The following is a 25,019-nucleotide window of genomic DNA, read 5'->3' on the forward strand; positions in this document are numbered from 1 at the left end:
CTGAGGTGTTTAGGTAGAGGAAAAGAAAAGTTTCCTTTGTCTCAAGGGCAGGAAAAAGTCACCTGACTTGATGAGGGCTTAATCCCTGCAGATGGTCTGAAGCCACAGCATCTTTATTCTCTCCATGCTAGCATCTGTTGAAAAGTTGTCATCGCTGCTTACAGCAAATGCTGGATGGGGAACGATTTGTGTAAAACCTGCTCAAAATAACAAGCTCGTTAATAGCTTATATTTGCTATAAGCAGCCAAGGTACACTTAGCCATGACAGTTTTCTTTCAGTGGACTTTGAGGTATTATCAGCTGTGACAGCATAGAGTGGGTGGAATGTGGGGAACAAAAGCCCCACACAAAGGAGGCACTTTAGGTCTGGGTTCCTCTGCTTCCTAGAGGCCACACAGTGCTGAGCTATGGTGAGATTCTTTTCTCTAATTAATATTTCATTCTCTGAGAGAGTTTCGAGTTATCCCTTGAGATCTGTTAAAGGTTTGCACATTTTGAGGAAAAGAAACAAGGCTGCTGAACTTGAATTAAGAAAGTATGTTGAAAGGAGCTGCTACAGCCTTTAACTTTGGGCGAGGGACATGTAAACCATACAGTATTAGTGCACTTTTCATTGTATTACTTGTTCTATGTCCTGTTCTACGCTGTGCTCCAATAAAGTCATGCATAAATGCTGCTAGGAAACATTCACCCCTTTTTTCCCTTTCTACCTCCCCTGGACTGAGGCATCTGGTATTTCATCTTCTGTGGAGTTATTTGTTTTCCAAACCAACCCACCAAAATATTTTATGACAGCAATAAAATAAAGTGGCTGTGTGGTTAGAATTGCTGAGTTTAGCAAGGAAGGTGAAAGAATGGCCACTGGAGGAGGCCTGCTGCCACCAGCAAGTGCAGGGAGTCCAACTAGGGCTGACGGGTCATCCAGGCTCCATGGTGTAGAGCTGTATGAGCTGTAGGAGTAGCGCTATATACTCTTACGGATGTGGTAAGTTGAGCACTGCAGTAACAGAATGACATCGGTCATTACCAGCAAGGGTGTAATCACACAGGTGGCTAAAAGGTGAAACTGAGCCACTTGTCACAAGCCTCACCTTTCAGGTGCTCTGTCCCAGGGACCAGGGAAGAGAAAGGCCACTTATTGCAGGCTCCAGCCATGTGTAAAAGCTGAGCTGCTCCATCCAGTGGCTTTTTGTTCCCTTCACCAAGGGCTGTTGTGAGGCAGCAGTCTCTTAATCCAACTGTAATTCCTCAGGATACAGTTTGTATCCTGAGCAAAGCAATTACAGATCTAGCCTTGCAAACTGGAGGTACAGTAAGAAAAATAATGTCACTGTGTTTTGAGTGGTTTACCTACAGGCTCATCAGACACCATTTGAAGAAAGCCCTCCTTGGCTGTGCAAAGAGAGAGAGGCACTTAATCTATCTAATGGCTCCCATGCCATTGATATACCATCTATTTCAGTGTTGTTTTAAGGACCCCTTGAGCATTCTGCTTGTGCATCAGCAAGGGGTGTTATCCCAGCACGTTATGGCTGGTGGCACACCTAGGTTAGAGGTGGTGCTGTGGTGTTCCAGGAGAAACAGTTTAAATATCATTCCACTATGAAGTACCTGTAGAGCCTTCCCTGTGTGAGGAGCCATGTGGTGTTACCCACCCAGTCCACTGCAGCACGAGTGTGGTCTTAAGGGACAGTGGGCTTTGTGAGGCCATGAGCAGAGCTGTGGCCCCAGCAGGAGTCTTGCCCTCCCTCATCTAGTAGCAAGGTGTGATGATAAGCACAAGGGTACGAGCTGCACAGCTTGTGCTGCAGACTGGTGTATGGAACTGAACCAAGGTGGTCCAGTGACCTTGAAAAGAAAGGGTAACTCATGCTTTCCTCTGGCTGCCAAAGGAAGCTTTCGAAAGAGTAAATGTAGGAGTAGAGTGAACACAAGGCCTTTGATGATGTATCTCCTTGTCACTTGAGTGCTAATTATTAATTTGATGAAGTTGAAGGTGAAATCAAGACTGCAAGGCTTGCTTTTTAGAAGCAGATCCCCTTTGCATATGGTCTGCAAGCAAAGGGAGAGTCAAAGGAAGGCGAGCACGGGCTGGCAGCCCCAGGTTTGGAGCAGTGGCCATGGAGCCAAATGTTTAGTAAATACAGTTAGCTGGGGGAAAGAAGTATGTGAAGTCTGGCAGAACAGTGACCTAAAAATGGGCCTCAAAGTGCATCTTTATGACAGACTGAAAACAGAGGGAAATCTAATTAATTATAATTATTGCACTTTTAAGAGAAGAGGAGAAGCAGACTTTCTCTCATGATATACAGAGAACAACTTCAAAACTGTTTACACAAATGCTGTGAATTCTGCAGGGTGGGTACTACAAATCCATGTCAGATGTTAATGGAAAGAACGGCTTTTGTCTTGCAGGATGGCAGCGTGCCACTGTTTAAGTAACAAACACGCTGACTGCGGTGCGCTCAGAGCTGCTGGGGTCAGAGATGAAAGACGAATGTAGGTCGGCCAGCCTGATGTGGGGCTGTGCCTGCTGCCAGTTGGTAAATGATTCCTGTCAGTTTCAAGCCAGAAAGCGCAGAAACCTGAATGCTATTAGGAATCATTCAGCTGGAGCATCCAGCAGCCTCTCTGTGTCTCTGTGTGCAGAAATTGCCTCCAGTGTACAGGCAAAGGTCCTTACGGGCTGTGGTTGTTTCTGAACTGTGAACTCCCCCAGCTGGCGAACGTCTGCTATTACCATGAGCCACTTTAACCTCCAGTCCAAAATGTCGCTGTGAGGATGGATTGCAAGAACGTCCCACAAACTCAGCAGGTTATCCAAGGCATTACCGTTTTGACCTGTGAATTTGTAAGGAGCTGATGGCCAACATCCTTGAGTCTTCTGGGGTTGCCATAACGGGTAATTAAATGGTTCTCTGCAGGTCACAGTCAGTTCCTTTCATTGTTCCCATAATATGGGCCATGAATGAGGGAGCAGCCTGGGTGTGGTGGATGCAAACAGCATTGTGTTAAGAAAGAAAGTGCAGAAGCAGCTGTGGTTGCACTTGTCAATGGCATCACGTTGAGTCTTTTGTGATAAAGAAGGAGTATATGGGAAACCACCACTGACAGGCGGGTCAATCTGGACAAATGGCTCAAAGTACTATGCAAGTTGTCTGACCTTTCAGTGGGTGAAAAGGGGCAAGGCTGCAGCACCTGGTGGCCTCCAAGAGGGGAGCAGGAAGCAGGGAGTGCTGTCTGTGTGTATTTGCCTGAGGATGGCAAATAATGATGTGGATAGAGGACAGCCGCGTCTGGGTGGACCACATGGTGTGTCATAACCATAAACCAAGTAACTGCCCCTCAGGGCTTGGTAGGGTGAGGGAGGAGCCAAGATCACATCTGGAGGTGGTGGTAGGGACTGCTGCAAGCAAATGGGGTGCTGATTTAGTGCTGGGGTACACTTGTAAAGGCTCAGCACAGCTCCCCAGTGCCCACTTGTGCTGAAGGAGCAGCAGATTAGTGCAGACACCGCACTGAGCCTTTCGCCCTGCACCCCTCCACCGATCCCACGCACTGCCCCTCACCAACCCCACAAAAAGGCCAGGCCCAGGCAGTTGTATACAAAACCTGAAATAGTTTACTTTGCTTTCTCTCTTTTTTTTTCTTTTTTTCTTTTTTTTTCTTTCCTTCTTTAAACTTTGCTCTAGAGGTTTACTTAGATTCCGTGAACTCGATACAAGAGCATTTGATATGAACTGGTAAATAAAACACCGTCATAGATAGATAGCCACGATAAACTTTGTTAGAAATGTACATGTCGCGAAAAAAATAATAATACTAATAATAATAATCATAATAAAAAAAGCTGGCGTGACGCCCAGGCCAACTCGGCCCTGATGGCCGTGGGCTGCGGGTGGCTCTGGTTCCCCGCGGGCGCCGCGCCCCAGTAATGTGTGTATATAAACAAAGCCCATAAGAAATGTACAAATATAAAAAGCTACAAACATTAATAAATTACATCGTCACAAAACACGGAAACACTCCACAAGGTGCTAGTAAAATAACTGTCTCCCTCCTCGTACAAGAAGTTACGCAAAGAGCTGGTAAGGGCCGCTGCTGCGGGCAGCACCCGGAGAGACTTTCCCCTTATAAAAAACAGGTGGTCATTATTCCAAAAGCTATGTACAAGCTACATTCTAGGAAAAGGATGCCTCGGGAAATGCATCAACATGGCACGGCCGGGGGGGAGAACGTGCCCAGTGCCCCCAGTCCCCCCACACACTCCGTCCCCGACCCCTCGCTGCCCTCACCATCGTGGGCCGGGTGCACCCTCACCTCCCGGAACGCTGAGCGCCGTGGGGCCAGGCGAGTATTAACTTTTTGCGGACTAGTCACTCTCAGCACTCTGAGAAAGGACATCTATATTAAAAAATATTTATAGCAGGATTCTGTACACTCCGACCGCCCAAAGTTAAGAGGGTTGTTATCGTGATGCTCCAAGTTAAGCTGAGCTAAAGGAGCAGCTTCCCATTCCGGTGGATCTTCAGGATCTTGCCGAGCCGCTGCTTGGCCGTGGCCATCCCCTTCTTCGTGCGCTTTCCTGGAGGGAGAGTGGCAGTGGTGAGCCCCCGGCTGGCTCCTGCCCCATGACACCCCACAACAGCAAGCCCTCAGCCCCACACCACCACCTTCCCAACCCCATCCCTAACCCAGCACCTCCAGGAGACCACAGCTGTCCCTCGAGCTTGAGGGCTCTCCCCCAACCACCCCAGACTCACACGTGCCTCAGAGGGGAGCACGGTTTTTTGCTGATAAGCGCCATCACAGCCAGGGCAGATCCCAGTGCATACCTGGGGCACCAACTGCCTCCACAGTGCCAAGCCCTTCTGTGTTGCACCCATACCCAGCCCTAAGCCTGCACACATCCCAGCTCAATGGATGCCCCAGTGTGACTGCTCAGTCCCAATCACTCCAGCACTGTTCCATGCCTCAGAGCTAACCAGAACAGTACATCTGCATAGGTACTGCCGCACACACACAGACAACCAACAGGCTGTCAAACGCTACCTGCTTTCACCACACACACACACACACACACCTCTGGGATCTCTGAGCATCTCTCCACTATTATGCACATCCTCAAGGGAAAATCTGATGCACAGGGCACAGCTTGCAAGCTACCTCACTGACACCACCATCATGCTTTCCTTGCCCTCTCTTTCTCTAGCATTACAGCTACCATCTGCAGTCAGCCCAGTCAGAAAGCCACTGAATGCATACACACACGTATAGATTCAGCTTAGCACCAATGCACTACAAAGCTCCCTGTGTTCCATGCAAGAAAGACACCCTGATGTCCGCTTGGTGGCCCCAGCTGTCTTGAGACCCTGCACTGGAGGTTCTGAAAGTGCTCTTCTCCCTGCATGGTTGGGCACGCACTCCTGGCACGTGGTTCCTTCCCTCCTTTGAGGATCAAGCTATACCACAGGCAAGATGTGTTCCACATGCCCATGCAAGCTCTCTTCATGATGCCCTGGCTGGGTCGCCCAACTCACTGGCCTGACTGGGTTTGGGATCCATTCAGCACTTTTCTTCCCATTGCTTCTTCCACGGACCTCTTGGATCTTCGTGGCACCATTTCACCACAAAGACACAATTCCACACAAGAATTTTCACTTCAGTTCTGTAGAGAGACACAGGTGTTGCCATCTCCTGGAAAGGACCTAGAGTCTATCATGGGCACATCCTCCTATGTGGCCTGTGATGTTTTACCAGTTGACACCCCTCCAAGGGGCTGCAGGACACCTCACACTATCACTAACTTGCTCCATTTGCACACAGAAGAACACTGGAAACAACTGTCACATAGCCTTGCTTTTTACAATAGGTGTCTCCTGTGGGATCCCCACTTGATCTTCATCATACACAGTGCACTTGACTGGTGTTTCTGTTCATCCCACATACCTGCCTTTATTGTACTTTCTCAGCTAAGTTCAAGGAAGGAGCAGGAGGTCCAAGCCCAGGCCCCGGACATCTCCGACTTTTCAGTGCTTTCCCTATAGCCGATAACAAGTGATCTCTTCCTCTCTTGGTTCTGGTTGTGTGGTTGGGTAACTCCCAAGGCTTGTCATTCCTCTGCTCCCTTGTTGCAGCTCTCAGGACAGCTTTGCAGATTCTCACAGCTCTACACTCGCCGGGCAGGATGTCTTTATTTACACCTTTGCGTAGCTACTGCACAAACAGAAGCCTAAAACAGCAGTGCCTGGCTTTGATGGATGCCTCCTTCCCTTGTCAAGGCTTCACCAGACAAGCTGGACTGTGATGTGACCACTGCGTGTCCTCCTCAGAAAGCCCAGGGCACGCTCAGAATATTTCCTAGCATAGGATGCCTCACAGTCTACAACAAATACCAGGCAGCAAAGCACACATTTAGGCCCACAATGCCAGGGCAGCCAAGACTATGGGTCAAATCTCCAACCAGGTTTACTCTACCAAAACACTTCTACAGACCCATGACAGACACATGAAGCACCTGCAAAGGGCACGGATTATATGATCAAAACACCCTTCCCCATTCCTACACCATAACCCCAGGCGTTTCCTGGTACCTTTGGCGGAGGCATTGTTCTGCGAGGATGATGAGGGTCTCCTCTGTGTGAGGAAAACACCGGGTGCCATCGGCTGCGATCCCCTGTTAGGCTGGGCGGCCCCAAAGGTGCTGGCCCCTGCGGTGTACTCGTGATCTGTGAGGCTGCTGGCATGTGACTCCAGCTTCGGCTCTGGCGAGCTGCCTTCCTGAGCCGGTTTGTTCACGTTGTTGGTTGACAGCTTCTTTTTGGTACTTTTTTTCTTCTTGCCTTTTTGTTCCTCCTTTAAAATGACAAACATGAAGCTCAGATTAATCCCCAGAAGACCTTTAGCTATGGCAAGGGCCAGCGGTGTTGCTTAGGGTCCTGATACAATGAAAAACAATGAAGTTTGCCACGTACAAACGGCTCAGAGCCTGTTCCGATACCATCTCTCTCACAGCTCTGCCACATGCACACGCTGCCCTTCTTGCATCTACTTATGCGCTTTATGCAGAGCCTCCTTGCTTGTTAACTCTCTGTACACTGCGGTGAGAGGGAGCAAGCCAGCACCAAAATGACCCTGCCTTGGGAGACCAGCGTGGTTTTGAACGAGCAAACCTTTCCATGTTCTGCATATGCTGGCATCTCCTATCTTCAGGTATCTTCATATGCTTTTGTTATAGAAGGACATTAAACACCCCACTTATTCACAGTAGCTGCTTCATGTTAAGGTAACACCTATAGCGTTTTCTCACACACTGAGAACAGCTGTCTGTCACCGTCCTGTTTCCCTCAACTACCTACAAGTCCACTTCCTGACAAAATTCCACTACCCAACAGCACCCACCACAAAAGCACAGTGCAACCAAAACGTCACAACTCCAGCAGCTCCCCAACCTGCCTCCAGCAGACCTCATTGTGGTGTCACATTTGTCCGGTCAGTGTGCATGAGGCACTCAGCACCCACCTGACCCCTCCAAGACCAAAGGATATTTTTCAACAGCCAGAAATGCCTCAGTACATTTGCTAAACTGATGGTAGCTGCCCTTGGTTAATCAAAGCTTTGGGAGTAGGCCCTAACGCTTCCCAGCAGCCAACTTGCACAGGCAAGGCAATCACACCATCCAGACTTCCAGCATATCAGTATGCTGCTCATACACACTCCTTTTGGGAATCCTGCTTCCATGACTAGCCTGCAAGAATGCAAGTAGATATGCATGCTCTCTCAATGCTTCTCTGCATGCCCAACAGACCTCTTGCTCTGCACCATGTCATTGTCAGGTATGTATGGTGCAGCACTGCTGGATTTTCCTCTTGTTTATTTCCCCTGAGACTGATAAGCCGTGCCAAACTGGCACAAATAAACTCCAAGAAGGGCTGGCACTGCTTTGCTAATTGGTTATGACTGCAGCTTTCATTTCCTGACAGCTACTGTTTCTTAAGCAACCTCACCTGCTGTGATAACTTCGCGGCTGCTGCGGCGAGTCCAGTTTCGATGGAGGCGACCCTTGTTCCCTCTCGCACCGGTCTGTCTTGTCGAGGCACTGAGGGTCCGACTCGTGCTGCAAGGAAAGCAATCAGAGGTGAGGCAGGTGCAGAGTGCCCGTGTGAGCTGCATAACCACACACTGGGCAGTGGGAGTGCCCTCCTGAGCAGGAGATGGATGTGCAATGTCACAAGCTAAGACATGGGCTGCTTGTCACCCGCAGCGAGCTGTAAAGAATCCTTCATAGTGGCCACTGCAGAGGGTGGGTAGGGATCCCTTGGCCTTGCACTGACTCTGGAGAGCTGCAACAAAAGCAGCCCTCCCCACCATCAGCATTGGCTGAACTAAGAGGAGACTATTCCTATATTTCCTGCTTGTTCCTCTTTACACAGCCAACACTAAAAGCCAGGGCTGATCAACTGTCTGGGCTTTCACTACTACACTACTGCCACCAATCCTTCCTTTACAGGTGCATAAGGAAAAATAAATCAAAAACCTACCCCAAATAACACATCTCCTACCAGCTGATTGATGGTGAAAAACAAACACATTGGTACGAGTCCCAGCATGTGAAATCATCCCCCAGTGTACTGGAAAGGGTTAATCCTTCACATTACAGAGAAATTGCTCATTTTTGGTCTTACAGTTTCCGCATTCCTTGAAAAATGGCTGGTTCCTTAGGGACCTGCATGGCTTAGTCTGAGTAGCACAAATTGTATGAGCTTACCCGTTGGGCTGTAAGGGGCATCATCGGAACTTTTCCTTTTCTTTGATCTGGATTTGAATACCGGATTATCTTCATCCGATTCAAGAGACGGGTAAACTGCAATAGGAAACAAAGAGTAGTTTCAGTGTAGGAGACAAGAGAGGCTCACTTGCTCTATACAGCCATGGTGACCACAAACATCACAGCTAGAAGAGCAAGGTCCCCCAGAGGTACTGCTGAGAGGTGACAGCTGGAAACCATCTGAGGACATTCTGCTGCTCTCATCCACGCTTCACTTAGAAGCTGATGTCACTGAACTGCAACCAGCTACTTTTAGGGTACACAGAGAAAGTTCTCAAACAGGAAAAATCAGCCTCCCTGTTGCCTGTGGAGTGGCAGCTGGAAGAAAGACAAGTTTCTTTATCCCAAGCTCGACTGAAACCCTCCTGCTCTGCACTGTGCAAATCTGATGACTCCTTGTGAGACAAGATGTGAATCAGCACATCAAGGAAACACATGGAAGGGGCATTTGCAGATACAAACAAAGAAGCACAAGCACACGCTTACTCAGACTGCTTTGTTGTGCTTACCGTAATCTGAATCTTTAAAACAGGCATCTAAGTGGTCCTGATCTTCATCATAATCTTCAATGTCAATACTGTTTTTTGTGCTTTTCTTTAGCAATCGTTTGCCAGCATTTTTGTTGCCACCACCACCTGTTTTTTTAGAGTTCTGTGAGGAGATGGAGTTATTCTTGGCCTGGTTGGTCCCCCAGGAGGCCTGCAGGCAGGAATCTGATGACTGGAGGTTTGCCATTGATAGCATGCCCTGGATTGCTTCCTGTGTGCTGGGTGAGGCAGGCGGCTGACTGCAGGAAAACATGGAGAGATACAGAAGCTGTCAGCGATTCCATGAACACACAAATAGCCAACTCTTTTCACCTGATAGTGTTGCTAGAGCAAACTTCCTATTGCTGTGCTTTAAGCAGCTGGCCATGCTGGTTAGTTTAACAGCAGCATCACCATGCGTTCGATTTAGGGTTGCTGCCTTGGAAGTCAGGAAGCTGTGCACCACTTTGCTATGCAGTGCTGATGAGATATAGACTGGATGAGAGGACTACAGGGTAGTGAAAACTTTGCTCCCATTGAACTAGTTTTTTAGCATTTTATTGCCAGGTGTCAACAAGTGTTGGACATCCACTACAGAAAACTATACATCCCTATAGATTAGGCTGAAGCTAAATGATGTGTGAATTCTGATGGGCTTCTTCTTCTCATTACACCTGACGAGGTGTAACGCATGCTCCCCATGATATTGAAATGCAAAATACCCCATCAAGTATTTCCAGAACCGTGGAGTTCAAACAGTGAAATACAAAAAACACTGCCAAAAAACGTTATGCAGTAGAAGCCCCTAACGTACATCTTTTCCCAAGTAAATTAGCAGTACTACATCACTTTCATTTATTTGATCTTAATTTAATCCACTTAAAGCCTTTACAAGACTCTGGATAGAGTGACATGGAAGACATAAAGGGAGTTTCTGGGCACTAATTGCATTTATAAATAATCCCGAAAATGAGTTAAGACTGCTGATGGTAGCTAGTACCGAAACATTTATTTAGTGAAGAGACATGTTAATCCCCTTATTATCATGCCAGATGCCTTAGCCTCCTCCCTGACAAAGGCATATTTTGCACCACCTATAAGACGTTAACATATTTTCTTTCAATTCCACCCCCCTGCAGCCCCTCCCAAACAATTTTTGCAAGCACTGGACTCTCAAAACAGTGCAAACAGACCATCAAAAGCTGGCCACTAAGTGGGCAAATCAGGGAGGAACTGCCTTAAGCAACACAAGCTTCAACAAATAAATTGTGGAATATGATCAAAACCAGTGGTTCTGAGTCAAACCACAACCTGAACGTGCGGGTAACATGTCTTAAAGAGACATAGCTGCACATGGAGCAAAGTGTTTCTCATTAGGGCATGTGCTTGCCTGTGCTTCTATTCAAAGTATTTCAGCCTTCTAAGCCAAATGAAAAAGAAAAGGAGAAAGAATTGAGAAGAGATTTTTAAGATCTTGAAGGCCGTATCCCCTTTCTGTAGCTTCATGATAGTTAAAAAACAAACAAAGATAACCAACACATTTATGAAAGTCAACTATGAGTTCCAGCTATGACCTAAAGCTTCAAAAAGGGGAGCAGAGCTGGAGAAAAGGGCACTCCAATGAACAGACTGACAGCAGCTCGTGCCTTTTGCAGTGGGCTCCACTCCAGCATTGTGCACGGCTTCTCTTTTGGGGATCTTGTTTCTTTTTACTCTCATACAGCAACTCTGCTAAGGAACCTTTTCATGCTGTTAAAAGAGAGGAGGGAAAATCTGTTGCTAAAACTCATTCCAAATAACATCTCCCCCAGGGCTGACCAGGGAAGGGCACATCGCTCTGTGCAGCACAGGTTGCTCTGTGTCCTGCACAGTCCTACAGGCAACCAGCACTTAAGTCTAGTAAGCCTTGGGGCCTTGGCATCCCAGGGCAGTTTCTTGCTGTCAGCAGTATCTTCATCAGGGAGCAGTGCACAGAGCAGCCCTTTGGGCTATGCTCTGGGGCCTTCACAAGGCCTGTTTCCCTCCTGGATGATCTGACAGAAGCATGCTTTCCCCAGCATCATGCTCCAGAGCAGGTGATGACAGGCAGGCAGATGAGAGCACACATGGTTCAGCCCCAGCAGTTCAAGTCTTTCCCTCCTAACAGAGGCCGGTCCCCATGCTGCCTGGGCACAGGACCTTCCCAGTGCCTGAAGGGATATAATGCAGGGAAACAGGGCTTCCTTTCACATCCCACCTCTCTCCAAGGGTTCAACACCTCTCAGCAGAACCTCTTCCTTTCACATGGAATTACTGAATCTTTCACCTATAGCCTCATACGTAACAACTGAATGCATTCTTTTCAGTGCAACACAACTCAATGAAGGCTGTCCTCTCCCCAGTCCCCGTGCTGCCTGCACAGCAGCTGGAGGCACTGAAGGGCAATGGGGAGGTGAGGTAGTAATCTCATAAATGCTTCATCTCACCACTAAGCAATAATCTCCCAGCTCACCCCAAGACTTGGGGAAAATAGGCAAGAGGAAAGGGAAGTCACAGGGAACACTGAACATTTTCTAAGCGGAAATAACTAAAAACACAACTGCCTCATGGGCTTAGACAGAAAAGGAAGCAGAGCCTTCTTGGAGTTGTAAACAGATGAAAGTCAGCGATCAAAAACTATGGAAGAGGAAATCCCAGCCAGTCATGCAAGAAGGAAAGGGCAGTGCTGAGAGCCAAGGAGCTCACGGCGAGAAGCTGCAGAATCTCCATCATCCCTAAATAGGAAATTCTGCAGGGCAATGCCCTGGACAACCAGGTCACACTTCACAGCTGGCCATGCTGTGATCCAGCAACTGCACAGATGTCTTCTCAAGGTCCCTTCCAGCTGATGTTACCCTGGAATACTGCATATAAGAACTGCTGAAAAACACTGATGCATGCGAGGAGGAGGTAATAAATCACCATTCTCCCTCTGTGATAGTTTCCCCATCATTTCTGCATTTCCTCTTACCCTCCCCACGGCAAGATGTAAATGAACCACGAAGAAGTGAAGCAGAGACAGTAATGACTTGTCAGCATTTTGGAGAAGTGACAAATGTTCAGAACTATGAAACTTACTTAACTTCAAGTACAAAATCAGTATTTTCTTCCATTCTTTTTAATCAAACCTGGGAACGAGTAACTTAGTTCAAAATCACATGACTCTTCAATTTCTTTTTTCCTATATTCTGTTTGTTTCCACATTTACAGCAGCCTTTCTGAAGGACCTCTCTCCTCACCTCTTCCCATCTTGCTACCACTGGCATAGGTATAGGAAATGCACCTCTCATGCAAACTACACGAATGCCATCAGGGCTTTTGGTCAGCTGAAAAAGGCAATCTAATGTTTTACTGTATCAGCCTTCCCACAGTTCAGGTAAGGTCCTTCACACAAAACAACAGCAACATCAAAAAAACTCTGTCCTGATTGCTATGTTGCTACTGAGGTTCAGCAGCTTTGGTTCTGGTCTCGACCAGGCTCCATGAGGACATTCCACATGGGCTGCCTGCACTACTGCAGTCTGGGGTATCCAAAATATACATAAGTATGTATAGGAACATAGAGAAGGGCATACACATACATAACCCTTAAGCACCATAAAAATAAGAAAGCAGAGAAAGAAGAAAGTTGTTCTGAGGCAGGCAGGATCACAGTGTGACACAGTATGTTTGCATATCAGGTTTCTTCCTTTTAATTTTTTTTTTTTAAAAGCATGTTATAGCCATTTAAAAAGCCTGGCATAATTACGAATTGAAACACAGCAATTTCATTTATCAGGAGCTTTTTTCAATCAAGCTGCAACACACACTGCCAAAACCTAATTGTTTATACAAGAGCCAGAATTGATATGACACATTCCCACTGAACTACCGCACACAGTGTAGTAATTCATGCAGAGTTTAGTTATGCGACTGCATTTGTGACTTTGATTTCAGAAACCACAAAGTCTACAAATAGACTGGATACAGAGCCCAGGCTGAAGGGGAAAAATGAAAGGTCTGAGTACTATTCCATTACTGAATGGCAGACAGCGAAAGACACGAGTCAAGAAGAGGATCTTTGAGGACCATTTCTTTAACCCATATTTTTAGCTTCCCTTTGCATTTCTGCACATCATAAGCAGGCAATGAACCACACCATATGTGAAATACTACTGTATATATGTCCAAGGCAGCGCTCTTAAAATGCCTGACATTTTCTTCTTTTACAGGGAGCTTCATGCTCCTATTACACCGGCAGCTCTATTCCCAAAGTGAAACACACCTAACAACCTGCCAAAATGCCTAATTACCTGCCAAAAGGTGAGCGTAGATTTGATATAAACATCGATTCCATAACACACCATAATGCTGAATGAAAAATGAACTCAGAGGAACTGTTAAACCGACGTGTACCAATATGATTGTTCCCATGGTTTCTGAAGACCAAAAATCTGATGAGATGAGGAAAATCTAGAAGCCCTATCACATCTGGGCTCAGACAACAGAAAATATTGTATGTCCTGGGAGCTGTAGACACACTGGTACCTCTCCCCATACTCTCTGCAGTCATTGGTTTTGAACAACTACTCCTAGCTAGAGGGATGGCGGTAATGGAAGAAAACCAACACTGAACTGAGATTGGATCTCTTCCCTAGGGATAACAGTCCTGTCAAGATAAGCCTTCTAAGTACAGCCACTATGTAACTTGGTTCTACAATCAATTTTTCACCTGCAGTCCTACTGTGAGACACCGCTGGGAGAAATATGGGAATGCATTAGGAATGAATAGAAACTCTTACAGGAGACTTCATGTGCACACCCGTTGTACTCAAGGATCTCTGCCAATGTGCTGCGAAAGTAACAGATCTAAACGCTGATGCACAAGACAAGCCTGGCTCTCACAGGTCTGCCTGGTACTTCACCATGGGTGTACTGTGAGTGAAGGCAGTCTGCATACTGTGCTTTAATCTCCTGTAATTACCTTTGCTGTGAAACAGACCATTACCTAATAAACAGAGCTATGCTGGAACATCTTCTGGCTCAACGATGTTCCCTCATTTAGATTTCTCTGAAGCTCTGGTACCAGATTGTAGCTTATAAAGAATTCCACCTATCTTCATGACATTAAAAACCTTTCCACCTCACTGATAAAATTTGCTCTCTATGGTTTCCTTTGATAACTTATTCCATATGTTCCCTTTTGACCATGAGACATATCTTTAGGAATTCTCAGTTATGGCTTTTAACTTCCAGTCTTTCCCAGGCTTAGATGTTATCTTCCTCTCTGAGGGAAACTTCTCATTCCATTTCAGCAGGTCCTTTCAAATGTTCTGGCCATGCACACCCAACACACACACAGGGCACAGCCTGGGTGAGAATGATGGCACCAATCTCACTTTGCTGAGCCTGTTTTCAACTCTCAAACCCACTAATACTGCTGATTTTACTTCCTGCACAGGATATGAGTCTTTGCATAGTTAAGGCAGACCTAAAGAAAGCAGGGAAGAAAAAGATGCCCTAGGCAGTCCACAGGTTCCAAAGGGTGAATCTGGTTCCTGTGGAGCAGTGGAGGATGCTTAGGTTCTACAGATGGGACAAATCACATTTAAACAGCAGTCTGAGAGGGAAAACAGGGCACAGGACATAGCAGTATATATCTGCTGTGCCATTGTTATATCATGTTAACTGTAAAACCAGCTGATTATCCCAAAACTCCTTCCCAGGGCTCTAGTCCCAAGGTTTGAATTAAGGAAGACATTTCCATATGTGAAAATCCTACTCAGCTTCTTTTGAAATGGCAAGCATACCCTAATTCTGTTATCTGTAGTTTAAGATCAGACTTGGCATGCTAAGAGTGAAGGCAGTGAACTCAAATTGCATTCGTTGAGCTTTCTCTTCCTTTTGAACGATTCATCTGTTATAGTATTATTGCTAAAATGGGTGTTCAGCATTTACAGATGTGAAATGCCTCTATTTGTTTAAATTATACCACCAAGATCTTTCCCACACGCTTTTTTCCACCTCTCCCTCCAGTTCACAGGATAAAGGAAGAATTTGCTTTCTGGAGAAAAAGCAAAGTTCATTCTCTCTCACTTTTACACACAGATCTATAACAGAACAATTCTTGATTACAGGTTAAGAGTGAAAAACAACCCTCTGTGCATACCTGTTGGTGTTATACTCTAAACCCCCAACTTCCTTGCTTGCCTGCAAAAGGTCAAGAATTCCCGCTGAACTTCCACTTTCTTTCTTTACTTTGGAATTGCGCCCTGGCTTTGCCTCTGTGTCAATGTGAAGTAAATCTTCATCCGACGAATCATCGCTCTGCAAAAACAAGAAAAAGGCTCAAAAAATGGTAACTTACTAAGTTAGTCAACAAGAACAACACAACAATTTCTACAGCCCACTTCTATTACAAGATGCAGGGCTGGCCTTCTTAAGTTGCTCTTGCTAACAAGAGATAACAATAAAAAATGGAGACACAATAAAATCAATCTCCTGCAGACATGGCAGGTTTTCCTGTTCCCTTGCAGCACTGGAGAACCAGCTTCGAGATCTGATCCTGTGCATGGAAATGAAAGCAGTGTTCCAGGTGCTGTGTTCTCTTCCCAGCCATTCTGCCCATTTTTCAGACCAGGAGACATGAATTTGTGGCTGACTGTTAAAGCAATCAGCTCAGGCACAGGGACAGACCTACTTCTGTCATCCCTGCTGCAGGAGGGAACCATGTGCACCATTCTCCAGACTTCAACTACAGACTGAAGCAAGGAGACAGGCACTTCTAGATATCCCTGAGCCAAACTAGAATGATAAAGACTGCTGGGCTCTTAGGGCCAAAAATCTCCAGTCACCTACAGTTTTGTGTTAACAAGGTATTTTCTTTCTGTGACTGATTCAGATATCATAACATGGATTTATGTTAACTACAGCTAGACAAAACATTTCAGCATGTCATTTAATTTCCAGCATTGAGCTACAATGCTAACACAAACAAGAGCGAACTTATGTCTGTGCTGTTAAGCTTCTTATTCTTCTCCGAGAGAGTGATCAGGCACTGGAACAAGCAGTGGAGTCACCAGACCTGGAAGTGTTTATGAAGTGTTTAGATGTTGTACTGAGGGACATGGTTTAGTTGGAAATATTGGTGACAGGTGGACAGTTGGACTGGATGATCTTGGAGGTCATTTTGAACCTTGGTGACTCCATGATTCTGTGATTCTTGATGCTAAGTGTCAACAGGCAGATTGACACTGCATCAGGTTAGGGGATGTGCTAAAATATCAGGCTGAGCCACGGGCATGTGAGCTGTAAGTCCATAAAAGACAAAGGGAGAATCTACCAGGTGATAGTAAATAAAGCTTTTAATGGCTACGTAATGAGACTCACAGTAATGTGAAACACCACATGACATGTTCAATTCCATTAGCATTACTCTGAGTTTCCCTTGTCAAAAGTTGCCAATTTATGCTTAGTCTTTACGATGTCTGAGTGCTACTTATTCTGGGCAGACTGGAACTACGGAATGACGTGGAGGATATGACAGCAGTCTGTAAGAAATCTTCACATTGCCACCACTCCCTGCACTGTGCTATCACCTTGCATGGGCAGGAAAAAAATGCTACTACCCTGTGAATGGAAGTCATTGGTGATTGCACCAAGGCATACTACATACCTGCCATTAAACATTGCCTAACATACCTGAGTCAAGGTTCCAGGCAATTTTTGGATAAGATTCCACAAGCCCTGAGAGATATATAATGGGTTATAATGGGTGCTGACTTGCGATAGGAACAAAAGTCACCATACCTTATATGGTACCGACTCCACCTTTGGCTTTTTAACCGGAGTGTGCTGCAGAGTGTCTTTTTTGTCTGAAAAAACTGAATTAAAAAAGGGAAAAATTAAGTCATAGTCCTTTCAAAATAAATAAATAAATAAGTAGCACTCCTAAGCCTGAACTTCAAAGGCAATTCAAACCCAGTTTTATTTGACTGACACTTAAGATATGGTTTTCTTTACAGTACATCAGATAACACGAAGAAAAGTTTTGGACAACCAGCACAAGACTTTGTCACGCAGATACAGATAAAAAAGGAAAAATCCTTACAGGGCAGTTCTCTCTTTGTAGTGTTTTTCTTCCTTCTGATTGGAAACTCATCAATTTTTAGCTCACCATCATCAGACACATATTCATATTCATCTCGTACAGGTTTTGCTTTATCCTCCTTAAAATTCTGCAGTGACCCAAACACACTAGTATTCAGCTGGGTTTTTACTCCCTTTGACCTGAAAGAGAAAATACAGATATGTTACATATCAATAGCAATACACAGGCAGTAATCTCAACCTTAAACTAAAGAGGGTTCGAGGTAAATCAAGTTCTGGACTGAAAAACTAAGTGTATTTTCTACATTGACCAGAAAGGCAGAGTTGCACCTACTGGTATTAAAAAAAAACCAAACAAAACAGCATAAATAATCATGTGATTTTTAACCTCCTTTCCCAAGTAATGAATAACTTTTCAGGTTTTAACTTACCCAAGTAACTTCTTATTAGCAAAAGAGAATGTAAATTTATTGTCCTTATTTCCTGATAAAGGCGTCTTTTCAGATTTGTGTTCCTCTTCCATTTTTAGTAGTGAATCAGGTTTACTGTTCTGAAAGGCAGGAAGACCCCCCAGAAAAACAACACAATCAGTAAAGTGAGTTATTAGTATTTCAGATTCCTAGATCATGGCAGAGTTTGTTGATATTTATGCACAAAAACATATGCCTCATAAATATGCTAAGTAATGGACAATTATAGTATTCCTTAGATACACTGAGCTCTGTTCAGTTTAGGGACTTGTCCCCATTCAAGAAGCACTTCAGCACTAGTTAAGCAGTGCCCACCACAACCAAACCTTATGCCAGATTTAAATACTGCTCTCTTAAACTGGTATTGACTGAGGTAAAATATTAAACACTGCTCTTCAGCATCATGCTTGTACAGTTAAGGACAGAATCTAGCCCAGTGCCTGTAAGCTCACAAACAGGACTGCACTTTATTGCCAGGTTCCACCTCCTTCTTTCTCACCTTCAGAAGACCCTGAATTATATACATGAATTTAATAATTTCATACCAAAGTCATTCAGTCTTTGATGAATATTTAAACCTAGTCCTAATACTTTCCTAAGCTGTAGTGGCTGGGTAAACCTGATCACACTAAGCATGACAGTTGTTAACACAAAAAAAAATTCAATTAGCTGTCTCTGTTAAGAAGCCAGAACTCTTAGCAGCTTTCTCCACATGAAAAGACACTTCTCTTTCAAGGAATTTATTTGCATTGAAAAATCTCACTGTTAAAAGTCTTCTCTCTGGCTTTAGCAAGGATGAGAACAGACAGTTCAGCACATACTTTTGAACAAGGAGCCCCGCACACCTTTACCAATGCTTGCTTCATTATTTTCTGCTCAATAAATGTTCACTGAAAACTGGAAATTGATAGTCATATTCCTTGCACAGGTAGACCTATGTATATTTCTCCACCCTTCTGTGTGGCATAATCAGCAATAGATAGATAGATAGATAGATAGATAGATAGATAGATAGATAGATAAAAATTGACAGGAGACCTTACCTTATATTTCCATTTGGCTTCTGTTTTGCTTTTGTTTTGCTCTCGAACTTCGAACTTCTCCACCTCATTCTGCTTAGTAGGTGTTTCCTTATTGGGAACACTTAAAACATTCTTTGCGGCCTGAGGAAGAAATTAGTGTGTACTCTTAATGACAATCAAGCACTGGCACGTCACACAAACACATTTTTATCTAGAATATGACATGGCATATTTATGAAAATTCTTTCCTGATTCATCCCTTTTTGAAATGAAATATCACTGTTCAAAGAGTTCAGAAGATTACCTGCATATCTCCTTCATATATTAACATACAAGACTACTGTAAAAACATGTTAATCTCCCTGTCTCTTGCTCCATGAACATGCTTTGCAACTGCATATAAACTACTATGAAATTTGGAAGCATTTATGAAAAACCTCATGGATTCTTCAACAACAACAGAGAGTTCAATGCATTATTTTGTGAGTGTGTCAATGAAATCCTCACTCTTGCTGAACTCACCCACTGGATATCAAAATGAAATCTGTGGTCACAAATCATTGCTTCATCTTCATTCACTCACTTGGCACAAAACGGCGATGAGATGGCAAAGAGAAAACACTCATTTACTTCAGCAAAGAAACTTGTGTTTGATTTCTTTTCATGAGAGCTAAGGACTTGATCCCCACTGTAGTAACAACAGGGCAGAGTTAAAATCCAACCCACCTTTCCCTTCTTTGGCGTCTCGATCTTTGTCAAAGCCTCCTTTGTGTGTGCCTCCAGCAAGTCGAGATTCGGGATGGCTGGTGGTGGGCTCTCTTTTGCCTTCTTTCCTTTCTTTTTTCCTTCTCCCTTAACTTTTGGTGTTTTGGGAGGTTTGGGTGGTTTTGGAGGTTTGGGAGGCTTGGGGGGTTTGGATGGCTTAAGTTGTTTGGGGGTTTTCACAGTTTTTGGAGTCTTTTTTTTAGGGAGCTTTTCTACAGGTGGGGATGGTGGTGTCACTTGGACAGGTGACGGTGCCTCCTCCTTCTCCACAGGGCAGTTCTCCTCGGTGTTTGTGTTGGCACTCGTGTCGGCTTTGCTGGCTTTCGAAGCATTCTGTGGTACAAAACAGGAGGGCGTTGAGGCCCACTTGTGCTGTGTTAGATATTCCTTCTCACCCTCCCTTCCTTGGGGAAATAACTACCAGTAATCCCCCCACTTCAGAACTGGAGTATCTACATTCACAAGCATCCAGTGTCACGGTGATGCTCTTCTCACCAGCAGCTGCCCATGCATGACTTTGACCTGGAGAAACTCCAGTGCCACTGTGAGGAAGTTAACTCTCTCCAGATTGCATCAGGTAGGACACTTAAATGGACGGGCAGTACAAACAAATGTGTAACATGAATGGGCTTTTGTTTAAAATGCTAATCAGCTTGAGCACAAACCAATTTAACTCAGATGGGATAAACGTAGCAGAATCATGTTTCATGCCCTCAGGTAAAATAAGCAGTAAAATAGCTGCCCAATTAAAATTAATACTCTCTGACTAATTGTAAAGAAATTATTTTCTGCTTCAGTTGCTATTCTGACAAGCAAAAACTGTAGGTACTACATCAAAGAGGATAAGATAGATTTCAATGCTGAGGTCTTTGGATATAGTTAAGTAGTGGAACGCAACACAGTCTCTTCTCAAAACACAACAGAGCTAACTATTGTCCCTCTGCAATGTTACACACCCCCACTAGGCGGAATGTGACATCAGACTTAATGGACAACAGCTCCATGAAAACTCTGTGTATTTTCAAGTATATTTAATAAATAATTTTCACATTTAATAACTCTGCCTCAAAACCAGCCAACCAAACACTGGGACAATGCAGAGTAACTGACTGTCTGTAGCTCAGAGAATGTCACAGGTAAAACCAGTGAACATAAGGGCACACCATATACAGAGCATGATTAGGGAATAGCAACAGCATTCTTTGCATTCTACTGTATTTTTTTGGGGTAGAAAGCAGATAAAGGAAAAAATAAAGAGGGCAGCGTGGCCAGTCCAGCTAGGAGAACATAGAGGACAGAAGACATAGGGCACGCATGTACTGCATGAAGCCATGGAGAAAGCAAACAAGAGTCCAAAACATGTGGCCAGTTAGCCACAGACGAGTCCTGAGCAGTAACCCTACTGCTTAAACTTCTTATGAATTCTTTTAATGAGCAGAATGGGGAAAAAAAAGATTCATATCCTCAGATCTACAGTTACTGAAAAACACACAATATAGCTAATAGGATGAAAAGGGCACAAACCTCGCTTAATCTTATTTCTTTGGCAAGGTCCTTGATAAGCTGTGCTGGTTTGAAGTTTTCAGGTAGTTCATCTTCATGCTCTGCTAAAGCCTAAATCAGAACAAAGCCAGACTGATGTTTCTGTGCATGTTTTTTGCAATAATGTAGTAAAACTCATTAAGTGACACACTTTAATATTTTTTCCTAAATACTGAAATCAATACTGACTACAAGTGTAATATGGAAAAACACTCGTATATACTTTATTTCCCCTTCTGGGTGTTATTGCTATCCGCTCAGGACAGCTACTGACAAAGTCAGCAGTCTTTTCCCCATATTATAGCATGTTCACAACTGTAACATCAGTTTGCTTACCCTCATATGAGATTCTGAGAAAGACTCCTTTTCTACACCTACAAGGAGAGACTGTCTCAGAATGACAACTTCATTGCACTCAACAGGCACACACCTTTCCAGCAGAGCAGTTTGGGAGCTAGCTGGCAGTTCCATTCATGTGCTATGTTACAGTATTCTAAGCTCAGCTTTGCCTAGCTGCCAACACAGCCTGACTTCCTTTTGCTCACTGCTTCACATCTGTGAGGCAAGTGGAAAAACAAACAGGGTGAGATGAAGAAGAGAGAGCTTCCACACTGGCCAGCCCTGCTACAGGAAACCAGGAGCAATTCAGAACTGGGGCTCAAGCACTCTCTTTTTGCAGTACAGACAGCAAAGTCCCTGGCTACGCTTAAATATGGGACAGTCATGTAAGTGGACTAAGCTGTATTTGCTACACTGTGTACTCAGCTGCTCACTCCTTCTGAAAGCGTCTGAAAATCCTAAAGCTGCTCATTCCCCTGCCCATGTGTTATGATTGAGTGGCCTGCCTCCTGCAGTTAATTCCCCAAAACTCTAGGAGCAACACACAAAAGAACAATGCTGCTGAAGTGACCGCAGAGGGAAATTTGGAGCTGAAAATCTCTTTAAGCCATCTCTCTAGGCAATACGTATTTCCTGGCTTAATTGATGTGTTGATTTGCAGGAACTGAGCACCTTGTGCACACAAAAATGCAGGTGTTGCTCTAGGCCTTGCTCACATACACAGCCTTTACTTAATTGATTTGGCACATGAAAATGCTCAGAGCTATGAAGAACAGAATTGACATGTTTTAGACCCTGGTGTTCTTTTTTACTTGTTGACTCATCACATAGCACCATGGAATTCCTGCTGTCAAACTCCTTCCCTGCTCTCCTGGTCTCTCCTTTGGGCTTCCAAAGCTAGCTGCTTTGCTATGACAACGTGGTTTGTTTTAGCATTTGCTCCCTGTTCCAGTGACTGACAAACCCAAGGAACACAATATTAAAACAGGGTCTTCTCCTACCTGTTTTTTAGTCCACGACCTGAAAGCACCATTGAGAATTTTCGCTCCTTGGAGTAAATGAGCAGGAGGTTGTTGTCCAGCTTTGTGCAAACCTAAGTGGGTAAAAAAACAACACAGTACCATTCAAAGAATGAGAATCAAAGCCTTTTTGCGTAAATTCTCTTATTCTAAAAAGCTTAATTCTGAAAGTTAACTTTTTAAAACTTGGCCACCACAAGCAAATCCCTATTATGACTTGATGGTAAATAAAGAGTATATTTATTGTGCCATAAATCCAACCCTGCCTTCCTACAGTGTGTTCCTGTAAGTTATGTTTACACTGGCAGGCCTTTTGGTTCCTTTCTTGGTCTCACACTCATGCTAGCTCCCATGCTCATACACCCTAGGCTGTGGAAACAGAAAGCTAACAAGAGAAGTTCTTTCATTCTCCTGAAAAAGCAAGTACCGATACGTGGAAACAAAGCCATACCAGGCAAAGCATTTTACTCTTTCTTCATAAGTACAGACTTGCCTAAACTTTTCTGCCTTTTTTTTGTTTACAGGCAGCCACAAAAGTGATGGTTGCTCCCTTCTAGACAATACTCAGAGGGACTCCTCACAGCGCTTATTAATTAGACACATTTTATTTGCTACAAAATACCCAGTGAGTGTCTATAGACACAATCCATAAGAAATAGAGGCAAAGAACAAAGCAAAATTGAATTTGTAAAGAACATACATGCATGGATTTTTGGTTCAGTTCTGGAGGAATTTGATTTAGATGATCTTGAATTTCACAGAAAACTTAGCTTTAATTCTCAGTGCTCCTGCTGTCCTGCTGGCTCCATCAATGGTATTTCTGTCAGGACATGCATATTTCTGACTTGCGCATGTATTTCCACCAGAACCAGCAGAATTATGGGAGAAGAAGCGCTATTCAGCATGCCTTGGGCTGACAGAGGATGCAGCTCTTTATGTTAAGCCAGGGAATGCATCCTCAGCTTACTCTAGCTCAGGTGGTTGGTTACAGTATTATTTGCCTCTGAAGGTACTTAAATCTGTTTTATAAAGAAGGTGAAATCTTTACTTCAGCATAAGAAGGAGAAATGGGTAAGGCCCTTAGAGCAAGGTGCCAGGCTGATTCAGATGACAGCCAGACCAGACCTGCACATTTAGCTGGTATGTGAAGTACAACCATTAGATATGAACAGGTTTGACTTTGGCCACCTGTGGCATAACAGTAGAAATTATTAGTAGCTATTTTCAGGTCCCCAGATCTAAGCAATTAAAGCAGGCAAAGAAATGAAGTTTTACCTTTGAATGTTTCTAGTAGATGCTTTCCCATATACCAACATGCAGTCTCATAGTTTGGAAACTGGGTTAGACTGACAATTTTCAACCGTCTTTCTACTTCGTATGCCCTGCAATACAAAGCAAACTGATCTTAAAGGCATAGCGGCTCACAAGTATGTTGAACAGTGACAAGCGCTGCTCATATAGGCCCAGAGCTCATTTCCCAGTGCACATGGAAGGATATTTTCTTTGTGCCACAATTCTGATCCATTCTGGCATCAGACCAAAAGCAAAATACAAAAATAACACTGATAAGAAACTGCGTGATTTACATGTAAGATAGTTTTATTTCATTATTTGTCCAGCATCGGTAAAGACTGTTCTCATTGTTTTAGCCTGGGCAGAGAGCCCAGCTGAGCAGGTGAGTGCTTGTCCAGAAAGCAAATGGCACTCTGCAAGGGAAAAACCCCAACAGTCAAACAGTTCAGGATCTGGCCACGTCAGTCCAACCACTTCCCATATCCTTCCGTGAACTATGCACAATAGAAGAAAAATGGCTTGGAAAAACCACTTCAGGAGAAAATGGAGATTATAGAAAATTGCAATATTTTTAAGATGGATTACCTCATCTGCATTTCAACACTTAGACTATGTAGAAAATGTCCAGCAAAGGCCAAGCAGTCCACAGGTGTAAGAGTTGCATAAATCCAACCTAGATGAGATAGAAAAGAATCCTAAGAATTTAAACTGGGTACACAGTAAGGAAGAAATAATTCCCCAGACAATTGCCATAATTTACTTAGCACTTTACTTCCCAGATACCAACACAGCTCTTCAGTCCAAGTCAGCGCTGGGACTCCATGTGCTCAGAACAAAGTTGTATTTGGACACTTCATTTTGCACTACAGAGGCCCAGTGCAGAAGGTGCTAAGCACCTCTGACTAACCTTCAACTGTGACTAGATCAGACAGACAGAAAGGGGATACTGATCAAAGTGCCCTTTCTTGTTACTGTCCAAAGCAGCAGCAGCAGCAGCAGCTAGTAATAGTGTCTGCTTTCACATCACCATAAAAATCTGTGGCACTGTTTGAGCTTACTGTGGTGCCTCCTCAGTCCTTGGTCAGACCTGAGGCTTCCAGGCAGTGCA

The 25,019-nt window shown here is 44.4% G+C and overlaps 1 protein-coding gene across 3 annotated transcripts in view; it reads right to left on the reverse strand.

Annotated features, from left to right (window-relative positions):
* Positions 1–3,650: 3,650 nt before the first annotated feature.
* PHF2 (PHD finger protein 2) overlaps positions 3,651–25,019 on the reverse strand; it is a 74,206-nt gene continuing 52,837 nt past the window's right edge. For 2 of the 3 annotated variants that reach the window (XM_015874750.2, XM_015874751.2), the window contains exons 9-23: positions 24,497–24,584; positions 23,894–24,000; positions 22,601–22,692; positions 21,243–21,332; positions 19,680–20,051; positions 18,975–19,094; positions 17,893–18,011; positions 17,463–17,641; positions 17,162–17,235; positions 15,522–15,679; positions 9,338–9,615; positions 8,769–8,864; positions 8,008–8,117; positions 6,595–6,856; positions 3,651–4,586 (exon numbers count right to left, since the gene is read on the reverse strand). In XM_015874750.2, the coding sequence (XP_015730236.1) occupies positions 4,498–4,586; positions 6,595–6,856; positions 8,008–8,117; positions 8,769–8,864; positions 9,338–9,615; positions 15,522–15,679; positions 17,162–17,235; positions 17,463–17,641; positions 17,893–18,011; positions 18,975–19,094; positions 19,680–20,051; positions 21,243–21,332; positions 22,601–22,692; positions 23,894–24,000; positions 24,497–24,584 (2,234 nt within the window). In that variant the 3' untranslated portion in view covers positions 3,651–4,497. The remainder of the gene's footprint in view (positions 4,587–6,594; positions 6,857–8,007; positions 8,118–8,768; positions 8,865–9,337; positions 9,616–15,521; positions 15,680–17,161; positions 17,236–17,462; positions 17,642–17,892; positions 18,012–18,974; positions 19,095–19,679; positions 20,052–21,242; positions 21,333–22,600; positions 22,693–23,893; positions 24,001–24,496; positions 24,585–25,019) is intronic. The other variant, XM_015874752.2, reaches the window with a different exon arrangement.

This window comes from Coturnix japonica, chromosome 12 (assembly GCF_001577835.2).
Source record: "Coturnix japonica isolate 7356 chromosome 12, Coturnix japonica 2.1, whole genome shotgun sequence".
Taxonomy (NCBI): Eukaryota; Metazoa; Chordata; class Aves; order Galliformes; family Phasianidae; genus Coturnix; species Coturnix japonica.